This window comes from Biomphalaria glabrata, chromosome 15 (genome assembly GCF_947242115.1).
Source record: "Biomphalaria glabrata chromosome 15, xgBioGlab47.1, whole genome shotgun sequence".
Taxonomy (NCBI): domain Eukaryota; kingdom Metazoa; phylum Mollusca; class Gastropoda; family Planorbidae; genus Biomphalaria; species Biomphalaria glabrata.
The window spans coordinates 15656392-15682876 of NC_074725.1; the positions used below are offsets into that span (position 1 = coordinate 15656392).

Here is a 26485-nt window from a genome sequence, read left to right on the forward strand (position 1 = left end):
TAATCAAAAGCAAAAGTCCTCCAGAGATGTCGACTTGCGATATTTATTTTCAGAAAATTGTTAGATGTATTTAGAATGTAATTTAGCATTCTTAGAATTATTTTGCCTTAGTAAGAATACTTATTGAACATAAATAAAAAAAAAATATTAGTTTTTTTAAACATTAATAGACATAAATTTCAAAAATTGTCCAGCTTTTTAGTGAATGTCTGTCCGTCCGTCCCATTTAGATCCCGTAAACTAGAAAAGTTAGTGAAAATCCGACATCATAATAATTTAGACTATTCAAAGTTCTGATACAACAGCTAATTTTTTCTTATCTGAAATGGAAAACTCTAAATTTTTAAATCACCTATGCAAGCAATTTGTTTTTTTCATTAAAATACACCACTTTTACAAATATTCACTATTAATAGTAACAAACACGGGAGGCTCTTTAGTAGGGGAGATGACTATTTACCATAATTTTTTAACACATTTATGCAAATGGTTTTATAGCTATTGTCAAATACATTATTTTTTACATTTGTATTGCTAAGTTAAGTACGTTCTGTCTTACACAATATAATGGATACACACAAAAAATGTTTATTTCTTTTTTAAAGAGAAAAAATCTATTTAGCATACTGGACATAATTTAAAACAACAATTAATAAGTAGTTTTTCATATTATCGCGTGAACTGCAGCATGTGAACAGCACCGTAGCTATGGAACACTTAACTAAATGGGAAAAAAAAATTTACGTAAATGTTTTTTTTTTTAGGATTTGAATAAGAGATTTACCCTTTACAAAACAATTAGATCAATTAGATATTCATTATAAAACATCATTTAGGCCAGGTTCACATCTAACGTCACCTATCCTTTGGTCTGCTGGACCGCTGGGGCACCACACAAGATCTGTCAACCTTCTTTCTCCATTCTTCTCTGTCATTTGTCTTTGATAGAATTTCATTCTAATGTTTTTTCTGAAAATATTGAAACCTGCCTAGGTGGACCACTTCGGAGGCCGATTTTGAGTTTGTGTTTCCACAACAACTGTCTTTGTAACCTTGTTATTTTTAATAATAGTATAAGTCATGAATTATCTAAGGGCTTATAACATATTTACTTTAACATAAAAGAAAACAAAACAAAAATATATCAAATTAAAGTAGTCAGCCTTGGCTATAAATTATTAGTAAAAAAAGAAGTGACTTAAAAACAAAATTTTTTAAAGGGAAAAAATCTCCATTGTTGGCAGCTTTCCCTCAACTTTTTTTTAGGTGTACCCCCTTTTCCTGATTTCTTTGTTAATTTTAGGTGCGATTGCTTTAAACTGAACAGATGAAACATAACAGTAAATCAGAGATTGTTAAACTACTATACAGATTATTGAATGTATTGACAAAGTGACTCTTCTTTTTTTTTCAATTCTAGTCACAACTAAAAAATACATTTTAACTCTTTCTCTCGTAATTGATGATACCATCATTGATTTGACCTTATTAAATTTCATTAATGTTTAATTTTATAAACTTTACTTTCTATTATATATAAAGAGCCTGCCTTTCCCTTTAATTCTATACCAAATAAAACATTTTCTGATAACAAACGAAAAAGTTATTGAAGCTTAATCATAACAGGGGAGTGAAACAGTAATGACCAAAATGAAGAATTCCGTTGAAACGTAGAAAAATAATGACAGAGAGAAAGAGTTGAAACAGAAAAGTTCATTTCTTATAATTATAAAAGAATATTATACTAGACAAATGATTTAAAGTGATACATACTGACATATTGTACCTTTCTCATGATGAGTTCATGAATCTTGACAATAATGCATTTTATGGTACAAATTATGGTTATAGCCTAATTTGTTTTATTGTGGTAAAGAATATTTCATTAAACTGTATTTGTAGTTATGTATTACTATGACAGAAAGAGTTAAATTGCAAATCTTTGAGAATTTCATGTGTCACATCCATAGACTTAAATATATATTGTATCTAGACTGGACATGGACATCTTTTAAAACTACAAAAAATGCCATGAATTTTTTTTTTAAAGTTGAAACAAGGCGTTGTTTTGTAAAGTAGATATATGAAGCAATGTTGATTTTTTCAAACCTAACCTATGTAACATATAATTTAATTTTTTGATCTAGATCTAGTAATTGAACATCAAAAATAAGAGTATTCCCCTTCTCATAATTATTATTTTGCAATTGTTAAATACATAATCTAGAAAGATCTATGTAATCGATCTATTTAAATATTGTTGTAACCCTATTCACGAGGCAATAGGGTTAACTGTGTGTGATCAGCTGACATATGTGACACAGGCCAGAAATACAGTTTAGTTGTGCTACATCGAAGGGCAAGGGACAGTACTGGCATGAACTTTGCATGTGAATAGGACCCGGGTTATGGTCATCTGATCATAAGCCTGGGTGGACCAGTGACACAGTGTGTCTATATATATATAGGTCTGTGAATCGATCAATGGCGGTTTCCAGTCTAGATATAATATATAAGTCTATGGTCACATCTTTTTGTCATGTAAAACTGGGACATAGCAAAGAAAAGTAGCTCAATGAAAGCAAGATTTAAGATACACGAATGTAGTTTATCTCCCTTTTATTGAAATGCACTAGAAGGGCAGAATGTACAATAAAATTTTCTTAAAATTTCATCAAATTTTCCATTGAATTTAGTTTTCGAGGTAAAAAAAATCATATCACAGGATACCTCGCTCTCATCTCAATTTCCTGAATAAAGCAGGACAAATATTGTAATTGTTATAACATCTTTGCTTGTATCATTAAAAAGTAACAAAAATAATTAAAGACATTAAAATATTGGTAATACTTGTTACAATGCAACATTACTGTATACACATTTCACATCAATACTAAAAGTCAAATTCACAGGCAGGTAGAAGAAACACTAAAAAAAACTCTCTGTGTTAAATACTAACTACAAAATTAACTATCTGTATTTATTTATACAGCGGTGATGAAACCTTTTAGGACAGTGGGCTTTTTAAATATCCAGTATGTGTGTTAAGGATGCTACTGTCAAGGTAACATCTGAGCTAAAAAATTGTAAGACCAATGGAATTTTCAATGGACCGTAAAACAGAAAATGGTGGTCTGGATATTTCCCACTTGCCATAAGTTGGGCAAGACTATTACATGATTAAAAAAAATAGTATTGTAGTAATATTCCAAAATAGATTTATTGACATTTGAAAGATGAAGACTAAGAATTATTTTATTTGTCAGTATTTAAACATTTTTTAATAAAGATGGTAATCTTGTCTAACAGGCAGGTTTTCTTATTTGGTACATAGGGAGACTTTGCTACATTAATCAATCCCAATCAGCAATGCCGTTATAAGGCCTATTATAAAAAACTGGTGAAGCTTTTATTCTCCTGTTTGATCAGAAGAGATTTAGTTTAGCATCCCAATAAACTAGTACACTTTGTTTTTTTAAAGGGAAGTATTCAATATTGGCTAAAGTCAATGTTTTAATTAAAATTATATATGGATTTTATGGATTAAACCTGTATTGAAAGATACTTTTAAAAATCCACCTTTTCAAAGTTTTAATGCTCACTGAACCAATCACAAAAGAGAGATTATATTTCAAAAAAGAAACAAAAAAGACTCAGCTCATTACATAATATTACATAACAATTAATTTCTCTGACAAAAAAAAAAAAAAAAAAAATCACATTTGGCACTCATAGAATTGAGCATTGATATCTCTTTAAGGTGAAATATCATTCCATTGGCTATATTTCATCTTGTCTTTGCCAGTTGGCACTGTCATTTCTCTGACATAGTGGGCACCTTCCCATCCTTTCCTGACCTAAACCAAATGGAGAAAAGGATGTGAAATATATAGAGACAAACACACATACTTAATATACCCCTACCTAAACCAAATGGAGAAAAGGATGTGAAATATATATAGACAAACACACATACTTAATATACCCTACCCCACTCCATTCCTTTTCAAATAATGTACACTAAAATAGTCCAAGAGAAGAATAAAGAAAAAAAGTATTAAGAATATCAAAGTGATATTGAAGAAATCAACACTTAGGCTAGCGCTGTAACTAGTGTAATCATTCGAGCAGACGTGCTTATGAGAACGCACCCAAAAGGTTTTACAAGGAGCTCGCTGATTGGTCAGAATAATTGTTACTTACAGGAAGAGTGTTTATTTGACCAATGGTAATTCATTTTACATCTAGTTATACTGTTGATAAAAATAACAATCTAGCCTTTCGGATTAGAATGGCAGTGAAAACATTTTGTAAATCGGACAATAAATAAAAAAGTTACGATATTTTTTATTTTTTGCATATTTAATGAGCTAAATTAATAAGAACACATGATATTTTGTAAAATTATTTTAAAATATTTTAAAACATACAATATAAATAAAACTAATGAAAAATGGTAGAGAAATGGATAAATTATTATTTTAAACCATATTTGAAAAAGGTAAAAAAAAATAAAAAATTCATATAATTGAGGTGAAACATACTTAATATACCCCTACCTAAGCCAAATGGAGAAAAGGATGTGAAATATATAGACAAACACACATACTTAATATACCCTACCCCACTCCATTCCTTTTCAAATAATGTACACTAAAATAGTCCAAGAGAAGAATAAAGAAAAAAAGTATTAAGAATATCAAAGTGATATTTTTTTTTTAATGTATTGGTATTGCCAGTCTCTTTACTTGACAATAGCATCACAATAGTCAAAGGTTGACAAAACAAGCTTGTATTACACAGTTACAAATAACACTTGTGGCTCACATAATATTACACACTGACTCAGTACTAGATTTTATTCACACAGATGGACTAACATTAACTAATATAGGATCTTTAAAATAACCTGGAAAGAAAGAGTGTGTAATACTGAGATCCTCGCAAGAACGGGCCTTCCCACCATCTTTACAGTCGGACATGTTCACCGGATGGAGGACAATTGCATCCGGAAAATCATTCTGTACGGGCAACTTACGTCTGGCTCAAGAAAAACTGGTCGCCCTCCGTTACGTTGATGTGATAAAATGGGATTTAAAATCAGTAAACCTTGATACTGACCACTGGGAAGAGATAGCCTTATACCGCACTAACTGGAGAGAGACAGTGACCAAAAAAGCTATGGACAGTGAGAAAACATGGGCCTCAGCTCTTGAAGAAAAGCGTGCCACGTGGAAAATAGCCAGCTCCTCTACCACCAAAGCAAAAGCCACCTTGACTTGCACTATATGTGGACGGGAGTGTCTCTCCAAGACAGAGCTCCACAGCAATATGAAAAAGTGTTGGAGATAAACAATAGGCCATTATATATAGGAACATTAATATCATTAACATAGATAATTTGGAGCAATTCACCTATAGATTTATAAATGCACATCACAAGCTTCTCTCTCATGCTATAACATACACAGTGTGCTATTGTCCAATCTCTTTTGTGGACATGTGGGGGGATGGGGTATCTGGAAGAAGGTTTCTGTAATGCCTTTAGGTGCTCAGCAAATACAACTCTGCTTGAGCCAGGATTTAAAGTTTGAGACCACCTTGATAGATAGTCTATTGGTTTATACTAAATTTATACCCACTCAGCCTCACATCCCTGCTTCATCAGTGGATCTATTGTTTTTCCATAGACAAAACAAAAACTCTGAAAGAATAAATCCCAGAACAAAGCCCAGAATAGAATTTATGAACACTTTAATGTAATAAATGCAAACTTTCTAAAAGAATAACTTCTCAAATCTATATCACAATATAACCCAAAATATATTAGTTAAACCAACTGTCCTCAACTGCCCCTTCAATAAGTTGTGTACATTTTTATTTATTATGTTGATAAGCACTCAAACTCAAAAGATAAAAGTTGACTAGGACCACCTCATCTAAATTCATCTACTTTTTTTTTCTATGATGCCACAAGTTTAACAGTAGGCTATTCCCTTTTGCCCTTGCCTTGATCTTTTAGAATACCTGACATTTAGTAACTATGGTCTGAAGGTATTTTGTCACTAGTTGAGGATGAACAAAATTGAAACATGCTTTATACATTCTAAACCTTTCTTCAAAAAAAGAAGATTGACTTATCAAACAAACTTCCAGGAGGTGAGCAGTAAAGTTTTAAAACTCTGTTTATGAGACTAATAATCTACTGGTTTTTACTACAAAATAAAATTAGCATTATTTTTTCTTTGTAAATCAAGAGATGTAGTAGATTTAACCAACCTGATTCCTGAGTGCTGTATGGGGCATGTGAATCTTGGGGATGGCAGGTTTTCTTTCAAACTCTTCATCTTCCCAATAGTCTACATGTATGGGGCGTGAGGAATATCTTGAAGATACAATATAACAAAAAAAAATGGAATATCGAATGCACAAAGAAATTTTTAAAAAATGAAAGATACAAAGACAAAATTTTGTTGAAAGTGACATCATACCAAAACAAAAATACATAAACACAACATAAAAAATACTTAGACTTAAAGATAACAGCACATTTCTTATTCCTTATTCTAGGATAAGTCAAAGTGTTCTTTCTTCCCTAGTGCCATTACAGCACAGTTGCCTGAATCAGCCAGGAAAACCAATGCCTTAGTAGAGGCTAGGTCTATAAATAACATGCATGACTAGTCTAGATTGTCAAATGGATAAGCATAAGACAATTTATTTGATGAAAGAATGTAATTTACAAGATAAGAGACTAATATAAATTACTTTTATACAGGAAACATATCCCTGGTACATAAATAAAGAACTAAATGTCAATTTTTTTAAAGACTTAAATTTTATTATTTTTTTTTTACACTTTGTCTACTTTTGAATCAAAATCAGTGATTGTAGTTAAAAAAAACAATATAAAATTAAAAGATTTATTTGTTCACAAAGCCCCATTTTAATTCTTTTTTTTTGTTCATTTTGAATTTCAAATTACTGAATGTTTCGTTATCATAAATGTGGTGCACTCATTTCAAATATTATAACAAAATTTACAGCTTACATGTTTAAACTTTTATGACACCATTTGTTAAGTGAAAACTACTTTATGGAGCAGAGACCTAGAAAACTACAGTCACAATCATGAACAAAAATTCACATATTTATCAGGAAGATTCTTATCTGCTGGTCAGACAAGATCTCGAATGAAGAACTGTGGCTAAGAACAAAGCAGCAGCCCTTCAAAGTAGATATCCATCAGAGACACTGGCATGGATAGGCCACACTACATGCAACATTACAAGACAAGCCCTCACCTGGAACCCACAAGGAAAGAGAAAGAGGGGACGGTCCAGGGATACAAGGCCCCATTATTTAGAAATAGATGCCAAGCAGATGGGCAAGATGTGTGGACAGTTGGAGAGACTTGCCTAGAACCGTGATGCCTAGAGTAAGCTGGATTGTGGCCTATGCCCCAGATGGGACAACAGGCAGAGATGAGATGACAAACTTTTACAAGCTGTTACAGAATGAGATTTACTTTATGTTGACTTTGTACAATAATTTTTAATCTAGATCAAATTAAACAAATATCTGGTTATGAAGGAAGTAACACAAGCTATTGCTATAGTTGCTGTTAAGTAAGTCAAAAATGTGCATCTCAAATAATGAAATAAAGGATGAGCTTGTGAAATGAGCATGTTTTAAAATTGTATGAACTACACTAACCTGAAAGTGGACGATGATGAACCGGATCTCAACATGGTAGCTGCAGGAATTAAACTGCTGATAGAATGCCGCAGGCTGTAAACTTTTGGCTTTTCCCATATACAGCCAGAAGAAGAATAGTAGTCTAAAAGTAATATATAAACTAATTAAACCACTGGTAATAGTGGCTACAACTTGCTTCAAGGCTAACTAGTGGATACAACATGGTCAGGCAGTCTTCAAGAGTGCTAAATAGAGTTGAATGGTGGTTAAATGTCTGGTCAATGTGAATGCCAAACTAAGGCTAGAGGTATTGTCTGGTCAGTTAAGCTTATCAAGATGCCAGCATCATATTTTTTGTACTTTTATGCATGATTGATTTCAATGAGAGGTTTCACTGTTTTTACTTGCTTATCTTCTCTTGGCAAACAAATTATTTGGGGTCGCAAGTTAGTATTTCCTTGTATATATTCTATGCATTTTGTAACTCTATTGTTATATTGAAAGCACATCATTAAGCTGTATATAAAGAGTTTAGATCACACCTGATACAGGTTATTAATCTCACTGCACTATTTTATATGCTATTTGAGCTAGCCAGGAAAACCAGTGACTTAGCTGAGTTTAAGTCATTGGTTAATATGCATGACTAAATGCATGACGCGTAGGACATAATCATCTTCTTTTTTGAAGTAACGTCTGTATTATATAAGATAAGATATTTATTCTATTTTTTTTATGTTTTCTTGACTTGAGGGATCCCAAACAGAGGATGCATATTCTAATATTGGCCTAACTAAGATTAAACAGCATTTAAGTTTATGTTCATATTTTATTTGTAAAAATTTCTTTTAATTCATTCAAATTTTAATTCAATACTATTATTTACCATAATATATTTTCTAATAAATACTATAGCTTTTCAATGAAAACCTGTATCAGTGTGTCAATAAATACTTTAGGTTTTCAATGACTATTTGTATTAGTGTGTCAATAAGTAGTTTAGGTTTTCAATTACTACTTGTATCAGTGTGTCAATAAATACTTTAGGTTTTCAATTATATTTGTATCAGTGTGTCAATAAATACTTTAGGTTTTCAATGACTACTTGTATCTGCGTTTCTCACCTCCCAATGAAGTCTTTGCTCTTTGAAAATCTTTTACAGACAAGTGAATGGGATCATGGGGACCATCTTTTACAGGTGGAGCTATAGATAGAATAAAAAAAAATATCTGACTTATTTTTATAAACAAATAAAAAAAGATATATTTGTTCACAATTCAGAAATACATTTCAATGTTGAGGCTGAGAGAGGTACCTATTTTACAATTTAATATATCTATGTAAAAATGATAAGCATGCTGAGCTAAAGTATTTTACAAATGTTATTCTTATTTTCAGTTATATGGTATAACTATTAAACTCCCATTATCTTTGCTGACATTCATGATGCTCTATTGTTTGATTATTAAAAAATGGAGTTAGAATAAAACAATATTCAGCTGCAGGCAAAAGAAACAGGTGTTACTGACTACATGTGAAAATAAGGTTTGTAAGTTTCAAAGTGAAACTTCACCTGTGACAAATACACAAGGAGTCCTAAAAACTTACTTGGTTTATCAAATAGGAATTCATCAATGTACGAATTGTTTGCCACTTTATGATACTTGTTATATAAACTGAAATAACATGTATAATACAGCTTTATTAATGTTACATGTAAAATACTAATGTCTTACGAGACAGAAAGGCCACATATATATATATATATATATACTAATTAACTCAAAAGTATATCTTCACATTTTCATAAAATTAAGGATCAGAAAATATTTTTCCTAAGATCAACAATAGATTAGGTACTCTATATTTTGTATGTATGAAGCTCCTATGTTTGCTTGATCTATATTAGGTTGTCAATATGGTGGACCTTTGTCTCTTTGTTTATTGCAAAGATTTTGTCTATAACAGAGATTTAAGTAAGGTAATTATATGACCATCTGTAATGTACATTAAGTAAATGTAAATGACTATCTTTCTGTTTACTTAATTATAAGTTGCATAAGTTTGGTGAATTTATAACACACAAACATTTCCTTCAAAAGTAATAATACTCATCAAAGTATTTGATAATTTTTTTTTTTTATTTGCTTGAAAAGTTGAACATGTTGTATAATTACCAACGTATACTCGGAATAAATCTTATTCTGTCAGATCTGACAAATATTCCGTGACCTTGTGAACACTGAAAATACCTACGACCATGTAACATTCCATTGGAATCTCCAGCTAGACAAGAGAAAAAGAACATTATTTACATAAAAGTATGATAGAATCATTAAAATTTTATGAAGACGCTTACTAACATTTACAAATTAATTTTTTTTTTATGTTAAGTCAGCTAGTAAAAAAATTATACTATCTACATAAGTTTAATTTGAAAAAAAAATTGGTGTGTAAGTTTCAGTCATTTATTCAAAAATGATGATTTTATTTCCCCTCCTCCCCTCTCAGCTTGATTTGTATATTATATATAATATATATATACAATGCATTTTGCAAGTGTCTATAGAGCATCTCCAACCTTTTAAAATAATGCAAGTCAAATTAAGTCGAATAAAAATATGAATTTGGCATAAGCTAATACTAAAATGCAATGGACATTTTAGGAACATTTTACTGATCTAGTGATCTATCTGTAATCAGTGTAATGAGCATGATCATCATAGAGTCATCTTTGTTTTAAAGCAAGACGTCTTGTAGATCTATTAAGGGCCTGACTATGTGTCATGCCAAAGTCAAGAATACATAATAATATAGATATAGACAATATAGAGCACTCTGGAGAAATTGAACCATTCTAGCAAGATAAGAGAGAATTGTACTGGCATAAACTAGATCTATAGTAAACATAACAAAATGTGTTATAGAGTCTATATAAAAAAAATATTTTAAAAAAGCAGTTTGAGTCTTGTCGCAAAACCGATATAAAGTTAAAAGTAGGGGTTAATACTGGCTATTTACTAGGCTATAGCTAGTATATAGGCCTATATTGGCTATATAATATAGTATATATTATTATTATAATATTATTACCATTACTACGCCGTAGTCGGCGTAGTCTACGGAACTACCTATAGTATAGTCACTCTAGAATAATAGATCTACAATCTAAGTTAATTTATTTATTATAACTAGAATCTAGGTCTAGATCTATAAATAATCTAGATCTACCTAGATACCTTGAGTTCTAGACTAGATCTAGATCTAGCTAGATTATAGATCTAAATTTTATCAAACCTGAAGCATCCAACGCAACTCCAACCCAATCCCCTTTTTTCGTAGCTATCGTGCCTTTATACTTGACTACTCCTCTGTATATTCCTGCATTCCACCTAACTTCAACTCTCTGACCTACACAAATATTTTCGAACAATACCATTTTTTTTTTCAAAATTATCTAAGTAATAAAGCCAAATAGAATCTAGTAGAATTCTAGATCATGATGTGCCGATACTATTTTAGGTCGGCCATGTTCTTTGTTTATATAGGTTACCATTTGTGTATCACATTCTCTCGATTGCGGACGAGAAAAAAGGGAGAAAACCAACATAATTTATAAAGTAAATTTATTAATAAGCAGTGAACTCTCTTAGAATTTCTGCCGAAGCAGGAAAGATTATGTTCGGGTGACTTGTAGAACTCATCATTATTATCATTATTAATATCATCACAATTATTGTTTGGCTTTCTTTATTATTTTTTTTAAATAATAATAATAAACTGTACCTGGAAAAAGAAGGGAAGGAAGGCAACGATTTACCAAATTGCTTTAGTTCAGGAACAAAAGTCGGATTTTTCGCAGACGATTGCATAATATCTAGAACAGGGGTTCTCAACCTGTGGGTCGCGACCCCCTTGTGGGTCGATTGACGATTTGCCAGGGGTCGCCAAAGATATTGAAAAGATGGATCGTTATGGTCTATTCTTCTATTGCTGTGTGTGTGTGTGTGTGCGGATTGGGGGGGGGGCGCGGCTAAGTGGGGGATTGTAAAAAGGGTCGCCGAGCATAAAAGGTTGAGAACCGCTGATCTAGAACAATAAAAACAACACAACTTACACAAGATACTGAAATTTTACTAAGAGAACTTTGTGAATTGCAGAAATAGGAATCAAATTGAAGCATGTCTAAATTTCCACCCAAAAAAAAGTAGAATAGGCTTAACAAAAAGCTAAAACAAATTAATTCCACTTATTTTATTCATGGTAAAAAACAGACTAAAAAACTATTTCTATAAATCAAATAAGAACATAAAATTAACATGTTATTTACCCTGGTTAGGCCAATAATGGAATATGCATTCTCTGTTTGGGACCCCTCAACTCAAGAAAACATTAAGAAACTGGAACAGACTCAAAATAGAGCAATGAGATTCATAACAAACGACTATTCACATTTGAATCTGAGTAACACCTTTAGTTAAATCACTAAATTTAGAAAGCCTTCAGGACAGAAGACTCAAAAGTAAAGTAGCAATTATACATAAAACACTGAACAATAATCTTCAAATACAAAATCAAATTAAATACTCAGAAAGACACAAAGATAAAGGCACATTCCCTATTCCATATGCTAGGACACATTTGTACAAATACTCCTTCCCTAGTGCTGTTAAAGCATGGAATGGGTTGCCTGAGCTAGCCAGGAAAACCAGTGACTTGGCAGAATTTAAGTCATTGGTTAATGTGCATGACTAAATGCATGACGCGTAGGGCGTAATCATCTTCTTTTTTCAAGTAAAGTCTGCATTATATAAGATAAGAAGATGAGAAGAATATTTATTCTATTAAAACCTCTGCCCTTCTCACTTTTATTTCAAAAGAACTCTCCCCTGAGTTTGGTGGCTTAGAAAAAAGCTTACAAAAACACTGAACCATACTCTTCAAATACATAAACAAAATTTAATTAGCCAGGAAAACCAGTGACTTGGCAGAATTTAAGTCATTGGTTAATATGCATGACTGAATGCATGACGCGTAGGACGTAATCATCTTCTTTTTTAAAGTAACGTCCGCATTTTATAAGATAAGATAAGAATCTAGATCTAGATCTGTAGGCAGCTTCATTAACAGTTGATTGGTTTTTAATATGCATAGGGTTATTTAAAGGTATTTTAACATTCACACGGAATTGTAGGCTCTATCCTGAATGTGAAATACTAGATCTAGAACTATACAAAGCTAGAACAGTCAATTTTGCCACTTTTTTTTCCTCCTTCCTAAACCCAAACAGCAGACTGCGTCAATCATGACATTCGCTGTAATGCTCTGCACCTATTAAGTTCTGTCCTAACAATATTGACTAACTCCAGGTCTGTGGTTGTATCTATAAGTAACACAACACAAAAGTATTTCTAGGTAGAACTGCTAACAGTAACAATATCATACAAACATTTTGTTTTTCTCTTGTACCTAGTTGATTATGTCATTGCTTTATTTGGAAGTTGATGAATCAAATTGTCACTGCATACAAGTACAATACTATTGATTTCAATAATGACATTGATTGCAACAAATGGTACTGTTCGGTAAAATAGTTTTTTAAAACTCTTTAAATGAAAAAAAAAAATAAAACAAATAATAATAATAATAAATAACATCTTTTTTTTTTTTTTTTTTGTCTCCGTCAGTTAAAATGTGACCCAAATGTTTTATAGCAATGTACTCCTTAAAGAAAACCAGACTCATAACCACAGTATAGTTTGAGGACTGCTTTGATATCAATATGTTTGAATCAGTAGTTAGCAGTGTTTTTTTTTTCAAACTAAATATCTTCAGCGATAGGTTTTAATTGAAGTACCGGCCAACCGTATAACATACTCTGGCGAGGGCCATTTGGTCCGCTGTTCATGTTTGCTCAATGCAGGTCAACCGAGAAGACAAAAGGTTACAGCTACTGTTGGAGGGAAACAGCTACTTCACGTCTTTTAAACTAAAAAGATGAAAAGGCGGCGCTAAAACGGCCTGCTTTGGGTGATGTGTGCATAGAATTCATTGATCGACCTCCACTCTCGGGAAGCCACACACAACAGCAGATGCAGGAAAAGCCCCCTTGCGTAAAACTCAGCTAGTCTAAGTCTATATATAGAGTGGAGAGCAAATTGTTCAAGGTGAGGGGCTGGATGAGGTGGAAAGCTTCACCTATCTTGGCAGATGTAAGAACCGGCATTGATAAAGCTCAAGATGCCTTCTATCAGCTGAAGAATCCCTGGGGATCCAGGGAAATAAGCACCACCACCAAGATCAGGATCTTCAACACCATTGTTAAGCCAATACACTTTAAGGAGCAGAAACTTGGAGAGCCACCATCACACCATAAAAAAAAATCATCGTATTCATCAATAGCTGCCACAGGAAGATTCGTATGATCTACTGGCCAAACAAGATCTCGAATGAGGAACTGTGGCAAAGAACAAAGCAGCAGTCCATTGAAGTAGATATCCTTCAGTGACGCTGCAGATGGATAGGTCACACCCATCGCAAGCCTGCATCCTATATAACAAGGCAAGCCCTAACCTGGAAACCCCAAGGAAAGAGGAAGAGGGGACAGCCCAGGAATAAATGGCACCGCGATTTGGAAGCAGTTGGTAAAGACGTGGACAGGTGGAGAGACTCTCCCAGAACCGAGACGCCTGAAGGGAAGCTGGTTAGTGGCCTATGCTATAAACGGGACTATAGGCAGGTAAAGAGAAAGAAAAAGTCTCGGAAGTTAGAATTTCAACCCTAGTCTGTTTTAACATTGACATTGGAGGAATTCTGAGAGTGATAAAGAGAGAGAGACGGACCGACACTCTTAGACATTGTTTAAACATTGAACGAGTCTAGTAGTAAATTAAGGAGGAAAAGGGAGTGGATGAGTGAATAAAGAGAAGGAGAGAGGAATGCACTGAGAGAGGAGGTTCAATGAGGCACACGTATGCTGTGGTGTGACCACGTGGAAGCTGGAACCCAACGATACACAATGTACATGAAATGTGTTACCAATTATTTACTATGTACCAGCGCATAGTTGGAATTCTTCAGTAGTCAAATAACTCTGCCCCCTGTTGCGACACAGCATAACTTTAACATTTAGTCCTATATCTAAAAGTTTGATCTTGTTTTAGGACAAGAGTTTAATTTTGACATTAGAATCAGGTTTTAATAGTATACAGGTCAAAGAAGGTTGCATAAATTGCATCAATAAGGCACTGCCCTTTTTTGTACTAGTTAATTTTTAAAGCTGATACGAAGAGCAATGTCCGGGGTCTAGGTGACCCTGACATAAGAGTAAACAGACGACGAGTCAGTGCATACCCTCGTTCTCCCTCTCCTATACAGTTCGTCCTTACTAGTCAACTCTATGGCACGGTTCCATTCCACTCTTTCAAAACCACGATTCCAAAATTAGATAGGTTTAGCCAGAGCCTAAAAGTACATCTCTGATGAGCACCACACAGTGAAGCGTACACACATAGTCGCTTGTCTTGTGACACGAAAGACGAACACAGTGTTGTCACATACACAAACACACACGCGTAAATCAAATCGTAAAAGTGCAATAGTCCCCACGTTCGTGGTTTAAATCTATGGAGTTTTCGTTTGGCTATATTTCACCCCATTAGAAATAATTATTAGGCATATTTAATAAAAAAAAAATAATAAAAAAAACGATATCTTTATAAGAATGCGGTCTTATAAAGAATAATTTGTTTTGTTTTGTTGTACATGATGTTCCTTCAGATTTGAAGATAATCTACATCTAAGCCCAAACTTACTGCGGGCGGGGTATAATCACAGGACCATCGAGACGATGGAGTGACAGTCTAGCGTGCTGACCAGTCCCATTATTTCGGCGCTGAATACATTCTTACCTTAGTGTCGTCGCTAGGGGTTATGAGCCTACACAATTTGACACCAACAACAACGATGACTTTGCCTATAACTATCAAGTGTTTTGTTATATATTGCAATCTTCAAAGCCAACCATTTCCATTAACTCTGAAATTTAAGTTTATAACTCACAGTTGCAGTATGTTATTTGATGGTTTAATCAGATACGGAGAAATTATTGTAGATTTACATTTAGTTTTCATCAATTCCTGACATACGAAAACTAACAACTACGACTCTTAATCCAAAAAGGCAACAAACTTTCGAATCATATTCTTAATGCTTATGGATTATTGCAAAAAATGACAAAATGGTGCACCGTAGCTTTTTCGACGCCCAAAAACGAGTATAAACATTGTCTCGTGAAAGGTAAAGGTTATGTGTTGATATTTCGGTACACTTAGGTTACAGCAGACGATAATGATAAAAGTTTGTGTGTGTGTGTTTGGAAAACACCATTCAAACAGACTGGACTAACACTCCGGTAAGGTAAGTCCACTTAATGTTTAACTTTGGCTATAGATTTAGTTCTCGTAATATGACTGCTTTCTTAGACTAGACTCTAGATTCTAGCTAGATGTACATTAGTCTTATATTTATTGTATTATTTTTTTTTTACTATAGAGTATAGACTATATAAGATTCAAGATCTAATCTAGAGAGTAGATCTAAATCTAGACTATATATTCTATATCTAGATTTAGAATATTAGATCTATTAATAACACTATCACATGGGGAGATTCGTTATTTATTTACATTTTACCAGTGCTTCTCAAACATTTTAAAGAAAGGTCTAGATTAGAGTTGATTCGATTTTGATTCTCTGTGGAGATTGATATTTAGGCGATGTCGACCTGATTGATCTTAGTGACATAGATTTGGATTGCAGCCTGACCGTGTGGTATCGTGACCTCTGTGACCCATTGTTGTCTCGAAGGTCCAAGGTTCGAACCCTGTCCTCCGCCATCCCCGTCCTACGGGAGGTTTGGGCTAGGATGTAGGTTAGTAATCTTAAATTCTGAAGTGACACACAAAACATCTAAAACAAAATAAATCAGAACAAAGATAGATGTAGTTCTAGAATCTAGCTTTAGGAAAGTGATTTCGGTTGACCAGACTATATACATGGCGTCCTGATGGCCATCGGCAATATAAATCTAGTACCTAGACTTTACATAGGCTATCCGCTACAATCTCTACATGATCCGCATTCTGACGTGCTTTAGTAGCCTATTCATTTAGACTCTAAAGGACTTAGTATCTCATATAGTCTATATTCCTTCGCTACCAATTCATGTATCAATGTAAACAGACCAAGATCTAGACTAGTTCTATTCAAAAAGGAACTTTTTTTTCGTCTTTGAAATTGATTGCAGCCATTTAGATTTAGATATAGATTTATTTTAGATATCTTGAAAATCTAGATAACATCTAGATCGAGATAATAGATCTAGATACTAAGGAACCATGGAACTAGACGGCGTCCAAGCTGTTGTCTTTCTGATCGGCTGGACGGAGTTCAGTTATAAGATTGTTTACTAGAGTCTATATTTTTTTGTCGAGAGTTTGATCTAGATCTAACTGTTCAGTGGCGCTACAAACTGAACATTAAGAAACGAAGTAATTGACAATTTCGCGAGAAATCAGCTATAGACCTAGTATTCTAGAACAAAAGTAAAAGTAAAGTACCCCTTTCAGACCTTGCTCTATATAGCTAATGATAAAAAGGTCATCTGTTCCTATGGCTAACAGTTGTCGAGGGTGTCATGTGGCCAGCAAAATGACCAACCAACTTTACTTTCCCAAACTAATGTGCCCATCAGAGTTGCCTGGACTCTAGGCATCCTAAAAGTCTCGAAATTCAAAATCTTAGTTTTCACCAAGATTCAAGTCAGAGGCCCCTCGGTTTCGAAACCAAGCGCTTTACCACTTTGCAACAGCCCATTCTAGAACTATTTGCCCCCCCCTCCCACTGGATAATAAGAAAGTTAGGTGGTTAAGATTTTTTTTGGGGGGAGGGGGGGAGTTAAACTTTAAAATTATTTTCACATTTTCACATACCTAGTGCTATTAGAGCATGGAATGGGTTGTCTGAGCTAGCCAGAAAAGCCAGTGACTTGGCAGAATTTAAGTCATTGGTTAATATACATAACTAGATGATGTATGACGCGTAGGACGTAATCATCTTCAATTTTGATAGAGATAGAGAGAGAGACAACTTAGATTAGTAGAGCTCCAAGATTAATTAAATATGATCTCTCAATTTATTCAAATAGATTGTCCCTATGTTGAATGGGCCCTTTTATGTAAAAGATTCTTGTTTCTATTGAGCTAAAATGTGTCTACCTGTTTGGAGGTTACCAGTGCCCAGACACAACCCTTACAAAACTGGCTCACGAGGATGATTAGGCAAACCTTACTGATCCAAATAGCTCAGGAACAGTCTAAAGAAATACATATTTTCTATTACGTCAGATGTGCAAAGTAGAGATGGGTTTGAGTCCTTGTATTTCCGAAATGAATACCTATATTATGCTGTGGCCGATTCTCGAGGCCTCTAAATAGAGAGCACACAAGGCATTAACAATGGGTACGTATTGGGAGAAAATCCAATGGAAAAGTCTTCGCTAGTAATAAAAATACTCTTGTTTAAGGACAGGTCCTTCTTTCTCGGGGCCTGTACTCTGTCCGACAGACATTGTCCGAAAATGTGAAAATATCCGGCTTTTACTCTTTTGTTCACTGCAATAGCATAGTATCAAACAATCGAATACAATCCACTCACAAACTTATGTATAAATGATGGATTGTCACGCATACAGTGCCTAAAAGAACTGAGTATTGTCATATAAATAATATTTAGACTTGTATTACAAGTAGACATAGGCCTACTGCAACTTGAAAAAATACTTTCTTTTTGGACAATCTTCTTCAAGGACAGTGAGAATATTTAAGGCTTTGTCGGGTTAGTTTCACATATTTCGGTTGTTCCTTCTGAAGGAAACGGGGATGGCGTCGGCCCCCCTCGAGCTCGGAACCATCGATCGACAGTCCAAAATACATACTACACGTCTCACGATCAGACAGCCCTCCTGGCTTTCCTCCTATCCGTCCTTCTTTGTTAAACTTATTCCTCCTTTGTTAAACTTTGTCATCCTATCTGTCCTCCTTTGTTAAACTTTGTCCTCCTATCTGTCCTCCTTTGTTAAACTGTGTCCGCCTGTCCTCCAGATGTATGGTAACCCTAGTTAAAAAGTCAAAAAACGAAACAGACAATTGTTTGGACATAACATTAGGCCTAGGCAGGTATAAGAGTTACTTAGGCGCAAGGCTCCATTTCATTTTTAAAAAGTTCAAGTTTGAAAATTCATTTTATCTTATCTTATATAATACAGACGTTACTTCAAAAAAGAAGATGATTACGTCCTACGCGTCATGCATTTAGTCATGCATATTAACCAATGAATTAAATTCTGCCAAGTCACCGGTTTTCCTGGCTAGCTATTCTCTAATAGCACTAGGGAAGAAGGAGTATTTGTACAAATTTGTCCTAGCATATGGGACGAGGAATGTGCCTTTATCTTTGTGTCTTTCTGAGTATTTTATTAAACTTTGTTTTTGTATTTGAAGATTATGGTTCAGTGTTTTATGTATGATTGCTACTTTACTTTTGAGTCTTCTGTCCTGAAAATCATTAGTTCGTCAGCACACTAAAATGATTGAGTTAAACCAATTCTAAGCATTTTGTTTGAATGGTAACATTAAGATACCATTAGCTTGGCGGATGTTAGTTTACCACAAGCCTTTAGATTTAAAAGCACCCGATAATTTGCTTATAAAAAAATAAACCTATTAATTAAAACTAATCCGGCCTTGTAACTCCCACTTTGATGCGCTAAACATTTATCTTAAAGTAGACGCCGTGTACATATTGATGAATCTTATCTTAAAACCAGTGTTTCCCAAACTTTTGACCTATGTGTACCCCTTTTATAACACTGCAGAGCATGAGAAAGAAATTGGACAGTCTGTTTTAAGATCTCCTTATTCCTGGAGAAGGAATAACCCTTTTATAACTCTTTTCTGGAATTCTTGTCCAGTACCGTGCAAGACACAACATTCTGCCAGAATGTGGTCCTTTGTTCTGTCGTCTTCACTGCAGTGGCGGCATCATGTGTGCCTCCATTCTCTCTGGATTGCTGTTGTAGACGGTCGTTGTCCTGTAGCACCAAACTGCTGGTAGACAACTAAACCGTCGTATTACATTTTAACTTGTAAAATTTGAAATAACTTGAATAACTTTTTTGTGAATAATACTTTTTATAACTTTTAAAACAACACAGACACATTTTTATTTGAGATGAAATAAATAAATTTAGTAGACTTTAGTAATAATAGAAAAATGGTATTTCGAATAAAATCTAACTCACAACAAAAACACGTCTTTTCACTCTGGCAATCTAAAGTCGTCTGTCGAACCCGAGACAGCTGACAATGCCGATTACCTTGCATCATTCACACTACATTATCACCTATCAATTACTAACGTGCCACCATCATCATAGAAACACACACACACACCATAACAAGTACCCAAAGTACACTTCGATTGGGCAATGACAGGATCCAGACCGGGCTAAGACGGCCTGTTCTTTTTGCTTTAATTGCCCCCGTGCATCTTTGCGGTCTGGTTTCTTCATCTCTCTCCATAACTCTCTGCCCCCCTCCTCCTTACTTATCCCAGCTATCTAACCAAATAGTCTCCATCTCTCTCCATAACTCTCTACCCCCCTCCTCCTTACTTATCCCAGCTATCTAACCAAATAGTCTCCATCTCTCTCCATAACTCTCTGCCCCCCCTCCTTACTTATCCCAGCTATCTAACCAAATAGTCTCCATCTCTCTCCATAACTCTCTGCCCCCCCCTTACTTATCCCAGCTATCTAACCAAATAGTCTCCATCTCTCTCCATAACTCTCTACCCCCCCCCTCCTCCTTACTTATCCCAGCTATCTAACCAAATAGTCTCCATCTCTCTCCATAACTCTCTGCCCCCCCCTCCTCCTTACTTATCCCAGCTATCTAACCAAATAGTCTCCATCTCTCTCCATAACTCTCTGCCCCCCCCTTACTTATCCCAGCTATCTAACCAAATAGTCTCCATCTCTCTCCATAACTCTCTGCCCCCCCCTTACTTATCCCAGCTATCTAACCCAATAGTCTCCATCTCTCTCCATAACTCTCTGCCCCCCCCTCCTTCTTACTTATTCCAGCTATCTAACCAAATAGTCTCCATCTCTCTCCATAACTCTCTGCCCCCCCCTCGTTACTTATCCTAGCTATCTAACCAAATAGTCTCCATCTCTCTCCATAACTCTCTGCCCCCCTCCTTACTTATCCCAGCTATCTAACCAAATGGTCTCCATATCTCTCCATAACTCTCTGCCCCCCCTCGTTACTTATCCCAGCTATCTAACCAAATAGTCTCCATCTCTCTCCATAACTCTCTGCCCCCCTCCTTACTTATCCCAGCTATCTAACCAAATAGTCTCCATCTCTCTCCATAACTCTCTACCCCCCCTCCTAACTTAGCCCAGCTATCTAACCAAATAGTCTCCATCTCGCTCCATAACTCTCTACCCCCCCCTTACCTCCTTACTTATCCCAGCTATCTAACCCAATAGTCTCCATCTCTCTCCATAACTCTCTGCCCCCCTCCTTACTTATCCCAGCTATCTAACCAAATAGTCTCCATCTCTCTCCATAACTCTCTGCCCCCCCCCCTCTTTACTTATCCTAGCTATCTAACCAAATAGTCTCCATCTCTCTCCATAACTCTCTGCCCCCCTCCTTACTTATCCCAGCTATCTAACCAAATGGTCTCCATATCTCTCCATAACTCTCTGCCCCCCCCCTCGTTACTTATCCCAGCTATCTAACCAAATAGTCTCCATCTCTCTCCATAACTCTCTGCCCCCCTCCATACTTATCCCAGCTATCTAACCAAATAGTCTCCATCTCTCTCCATAACTCTCTACCCCCCTCCTCCTTACTTATCCCAGCTATCTAACCAAATAGTCTCCATCTCTCTCCATAACTCTCTGCCCCCCCCTCCTTACTTATCCCAGCTATCTAACCAAATAGTCTCCATCTCTCTCCATAACTCTCTGCCCCCCTCCTTACTTATCCCAGCTATCTAACCAAATAGTCTCCATCTCTCTCCATACCTCTCTGCCCCCCTCCTTACTTATCCCAGCTATCTAACCAAATGGTCTCCATATCTCTCCATAACTCTCTGCCCCCCTCCTTACTTATCCCAGCTATCTAACCAAATGGTCTCCATATCTCTCCATAACTCTCTGCCCCCCCCCTCGTTACTTATCCCAGCTATCTAACCAAATAGTCTCCATCTCTCTCCATAACTCTCTGCCCCCCTCCTTACTTATCCCAGCTATCTAACCAAATGGTCTCCATATCTCTCCATAACTCTCTGCCCCCCTCCTTACTTATCCCAGCTATCTAACCAAATGGTCTCCATATCTCTCCATAACTCTCTGCCCCCCCCCCTCGTTACTTATCCCAGCTATCTAACCAAATAGTCTCCATCTCTCTCCATAACTCTCTGCCCCCCTCCTTACTTATCCCAGCTATCTAACCAAATAGTCTCCATCTCTCTCCATAACTCTCTACCCCCCCTCCTTACTTAGCCCAGCTATCTAACCAAATAGTCTCCATCTCTCTCCATAACTCTCTACCCCCCCCCTTTCCTCCTTACTTATCCCAGCTATCTAACCCAATAGTCTCCATCTCTCTCCATAACTCTCTGCCCCCCTCCTTACTTATCCCAGCTATCTAACCAAATGGTCTCCATATCTCTCCATAACTCTCTGCCCCCCCCCCTCGTTACTTATCCCAGCTATCTAACCAAATAGTCTCCATCTCTCTCCATAACTCTCTGCCCCCCCTCCTTACTTATCCCAGCTATCTAACCAAATAGTCTCCATCTCTCTCCATAACTCTCTGCCCCCCCCCCCTCCTTACTTAGCCCAGCTATCTAACCAAATAGTCTCCATCTCTCTCCATAACTCTCTACCCCCCCTCCTCCTTACTTAGCCCAGCTATCTAACCAAATAGTCTCCATCTCTCTCCATAACTCTCTGCCCCCCCCCCTCCTTACTTAGCCCAGCTATCTAACCAAATAGTCTCCATCTCTCTCCATAACTCTCTGTCCCCCCCCCCTCCTCCTTACTTATCCCAGCTATCTAACCAAATAGTCTCCATCTCTCTCCATAAATCTCTACCCCCCTCCTCCTTACTTATCCCAGCTATCTAACCAAATAGTATCCATCTCTTTTAACGTCCATATTTTTCTTTAACCTTTCTGTTATGTCTGTGTGTGTGTGTGTGTGACAAAGTATGACTAAGATGCTATTGTCAGAGAATGGATGGATTACTAAAAAGGTTGGCTATTTTTAAACCAGACGTGCAGTGTTTGAAAAAAAAAAGGAAGTGGTGGCTAAGGAAAGAGAAGACTCGCGTGCAGGCGAGAGATTCCGAGAACACGTGAGTTGGGAGACAAGAACGATTTTTTAACATCTTGTGATTGAATTTTATATTTTGTATCACAGATCTACTATACCGATATTGAAAGCCTGCTATTTTTTCAATAAAAATTTATTTTATTTTGCTTTCAAGAAAGATCTCTAGCTTTTAATTAAAGGTGTTTGCCAAAGTACTGCACACGGCAAGAGTGTAGATTGGTGTCTCTGTTTGGAGCTTGTAGCGCATTTTTAAAATGCTATAAGCATGATCAGTGTGCTCTGGTCTAATCTCTTTTGTGATATCTCGCTCAGCAGACACAACTCGGCTCGAGTCCGGATTGGAACTCCAGCATTCTTGATAGGCAGCCAAACGGGGTCTGCCACCCAGCCACACTATGGGCACTCTATGAGCAATGAAGTGACATTGCCCTCTATATGATGTGACATTGCTCTGAGTATCTTCCTATTATCATAGTCCTCGCCGTCCTGCTATTTGTCTAACAATAATGTAGCGCGTCAGAATTGAACAACAAATCATTTGTGAAATAATTAAAAAAGAAACTTCGAGATAAATGGAAATATATATTTCTTCCCGTTGAGTACCCACACACCCACATATTCAGTGAAAGCAATGACCTATTAAGGTACGCCCATGCATAAATAGTATAATAAGATCTGAACACTGGCGATAGTTCACCAGCGGGCGATAAATTTAGCCTAAGATCTTTATATCTGTCAAGCTCCCGCTTTAATCTCATTAATTCATTGTTACAAATGTCACAAACCATCCTGGTAGGGAAAACCCTTGAGCGAGATTCTCTGTCTGGGGCCATCGATCAAATCATACATGTTTCGAACTTTTTATTTGACCCCACGTTACAGTTCGATAGTGCAAGGAAGTGAAGATATATATATATATATATATATATATATATATATATATATATATATATATATATATATATATACCGGTATTGACTTTTGGTCAGTGCAAGATATTGTAACGATACTCATTTTATTCGACAGCATTTACATCGAAAATGAAATCAGAAAAACGGGCTGAAAACGTGACATACATTAGAATGCAAATTCACAGACAATGTAAAATATAGTTTCAGTAATATTATCAGTCTTGTCAATTTTAAAGAAAAAAAATTGCGGTTAGTTATGCGTGAAACATTTTTGTTTTGTCTGGCCCATAACACAAAACGTGCAGCGAATAAAAGTGATAACCAACCCATTTCATCATATGTGCACGGTCCTCAAACGGTAGGCCATCCTCTTGGTGGCCCTGATCTAGATTAGTGGCCCCCTGATTTAGCTTAGAACTACACCCATCAAGTTCTAGAAAAATGAATAAAGGCCCCTCTGTTTAGCATTTAGGGCGCCATCTGTTTCAGCGGTACACGTGTTGATGGGAAATCCACATTATCTAGTGGGTACTGAGTCTGAAAAACTTTAGGGGACCTCCAGTCTGATTGGCTTTGAGCGTCAATCACTTTTCGGTTTCGTCGATTCCTTGAATGGCGACATCTGTTTATCTTCTCACTAAAACAAACTATGTTGAGCCCCCCCCCTCCCCCCCCCCGCCCACCCAACCGCATTTTTTTTTCTTCAAATAAATATAAGAATAAGAAATAATCCAGTGTTGACTTCCTGGTTTCTTTATCACGTGGATGGAAGATAGTTAGGGGTCATCCATTCAGGACGTCAGCATCAACCTACGTGAAATGTTTTTTTCTCATTAAAAAAAAATGTATCTAGATCTAAGTCTTGCTATTTTATGAATTAAATTATGAATAATTAAGTCGTCAACCATTATACTCCGAATTACAGATGTAACTGATGCGCATAGAATCACACAAGTAAGTAAGTAATGTATTATGTACAACTAATGGCACCGCGCTCGTAGCACGAAAGTATGCAGTGTGATTTTACCTTTACCTATCCTTTAGTCTGTTGGACCGTTGGGGCACCATGCAAGATTCGTAGACCGTCCATCTCCTTTCCTGTTGCCGTAGATTTAGATTTAGCATTTCGATATGGTTTATACGTTGGTAACAAGTGGCCATTTATAAATATTGACTTTAAATGCGGAAATTACTTATTTCTTTATAAGAGGTAAGGATGATAAAAAGAAACATTTGTGACTTGTCCCTTTTTATATATTTTTTTCCTCCAACAATTTTTGTATGTATCAAAGCCCATTTAAAAAGGTTGAAAATGATTGTTAGAACATATTACTTTGAATATTGTTTCTAGACCTAGAAAATGTTGATTCCATTATCTTACGGCTATATGTCACAACAGTTCTCTGATTACTCTCTCTCTCCGTAATTACTTTCCTCCTTCCAATAGTATTATTTATTTCGCTCATTTGTATTTCACTATCCTGTTCTGATTAAACTTCTATAACTTTATGTTTGTTATCAGAAAATGTTATGCTTGGCATCGAATTATAGGAGAATGCATGCTCTTTTTTACACAACACAAAACTAAAGTTTATAAATCCAATAAGCCATTTAGTTTAATGGGGTAAAATCAACGTTGGTATCGTCAATTAGGAGAGAAAGAGTTAATACTTGAGAAAAATTTCAGTTCCACCATTTTGTTTGTATCAGCCAATGCCTGCAATGCTTTATACAAGATCACGTGATTTTGTCATTGACTCCGAGAACATCAACAACTCGAATATATTTTCGCATTTTTTAAGTAGTATTTAATGTCTCACTAGAGTCGCATTTCTTTTTCAATAGCTTGACTTAAAATTGTTGAGATCTGGTTGATCTAAAAAAAAAAAGGGTTGTAGGTAGGGTTCCCCTTTCAGATGATGCGGTTATCTGTTTCTATAGCAGACGGTTAACGAGGGTGTCATGCGGCCAGCACAACGACCAACCGCCTTTACGTTCCCCCAACTAATCCCAGGTACCCATTAGAGTTGGGTGGACTTAGGGGCGTCCTAAAAATCCCAAATTCAAAATGGCAGCCTATGCCGAGATTCGAACCAGAGAGCCCTTTGTTGGGAAGCTAATGGCCTCGACCACTCAGCCTCCAGGCTAGTAGGTAGGCTACTATACATGATAAACAGTATTTAGGAAAGATGAATGAAGAAAATGAATATTTATTTATAGTGTGAGTACTTTGGAGTCATACAATCTGCTCACGTTTTCGTAGCGCTGTGATTCCCCTCCCCTACACACACACACACACAGAAGCTTCTACCCACGTTGCGTAATAAAGCCAGCAAGTCTTGGTTCAATTTGAAAAGGCGATTTTTTTTCGGGCCTAAATTTTCTATAGTCAACTCCTGCACA

General features: G+C 35.8%; 2 protein-coding genes across 5 annotated transcripts in view; one reads left to right on the forward strand and one right to left on the reverse strand.

Moving 5' to 3' along the window:
* Positions 1 to 23: 23 nt before the first annotated feature.
* LOC106053166 (CAP-Gly domain-containing linker protein 2-like) lies at positions 24 to 11258 on the reverse strand. The gene is made up of 7 exons (XM_013208649.2): positions 10997 to 11258; positions 9877 to 9985; positions 9308 to 9375; positions 8823 to 8903; positions 7717 to 7840; positions 6280 to 6385; positions 24 to 3857 (listed from the first exon to the last, which is right to left on the reverse strand). Exons 1-7 carry the CDS (start codon positions 11136 to 11138, stop codon positions 3756 to 3758), a joined length of 732 nt encoding a protein of 243 aa, XP_013064103.2. The 5' UTR covers positions 11139 to 11258; the 3' UTR covers positions 24 to 3755.
* Positions 11259 to 16008: 4750 nt separating this feature from the next.
* LOC106055692 (ATP-binding cassette sub-family C member 5-like) overlaps positions 16009 to 26485 on the forward strand; it is a 95730-nt gene continuing 85253 nt past the window's right edge. For 2 of the 4 annotated variants that reach the window (XM_056012139.1, XM_056012142.1), the window contains exon 1: positions 16009 to 16117. The gene's annotated coding sequence lies outside the window, so the exon portion shown is untranslated. Of the gene's footprint in view, positions 16118 to 24878; positions 25037 to 26485 lie in introns of those variants that run through there. The other 2 variants (XM_056012141.1, XM_056012140.1) reach the window with 2 other exon arrangements.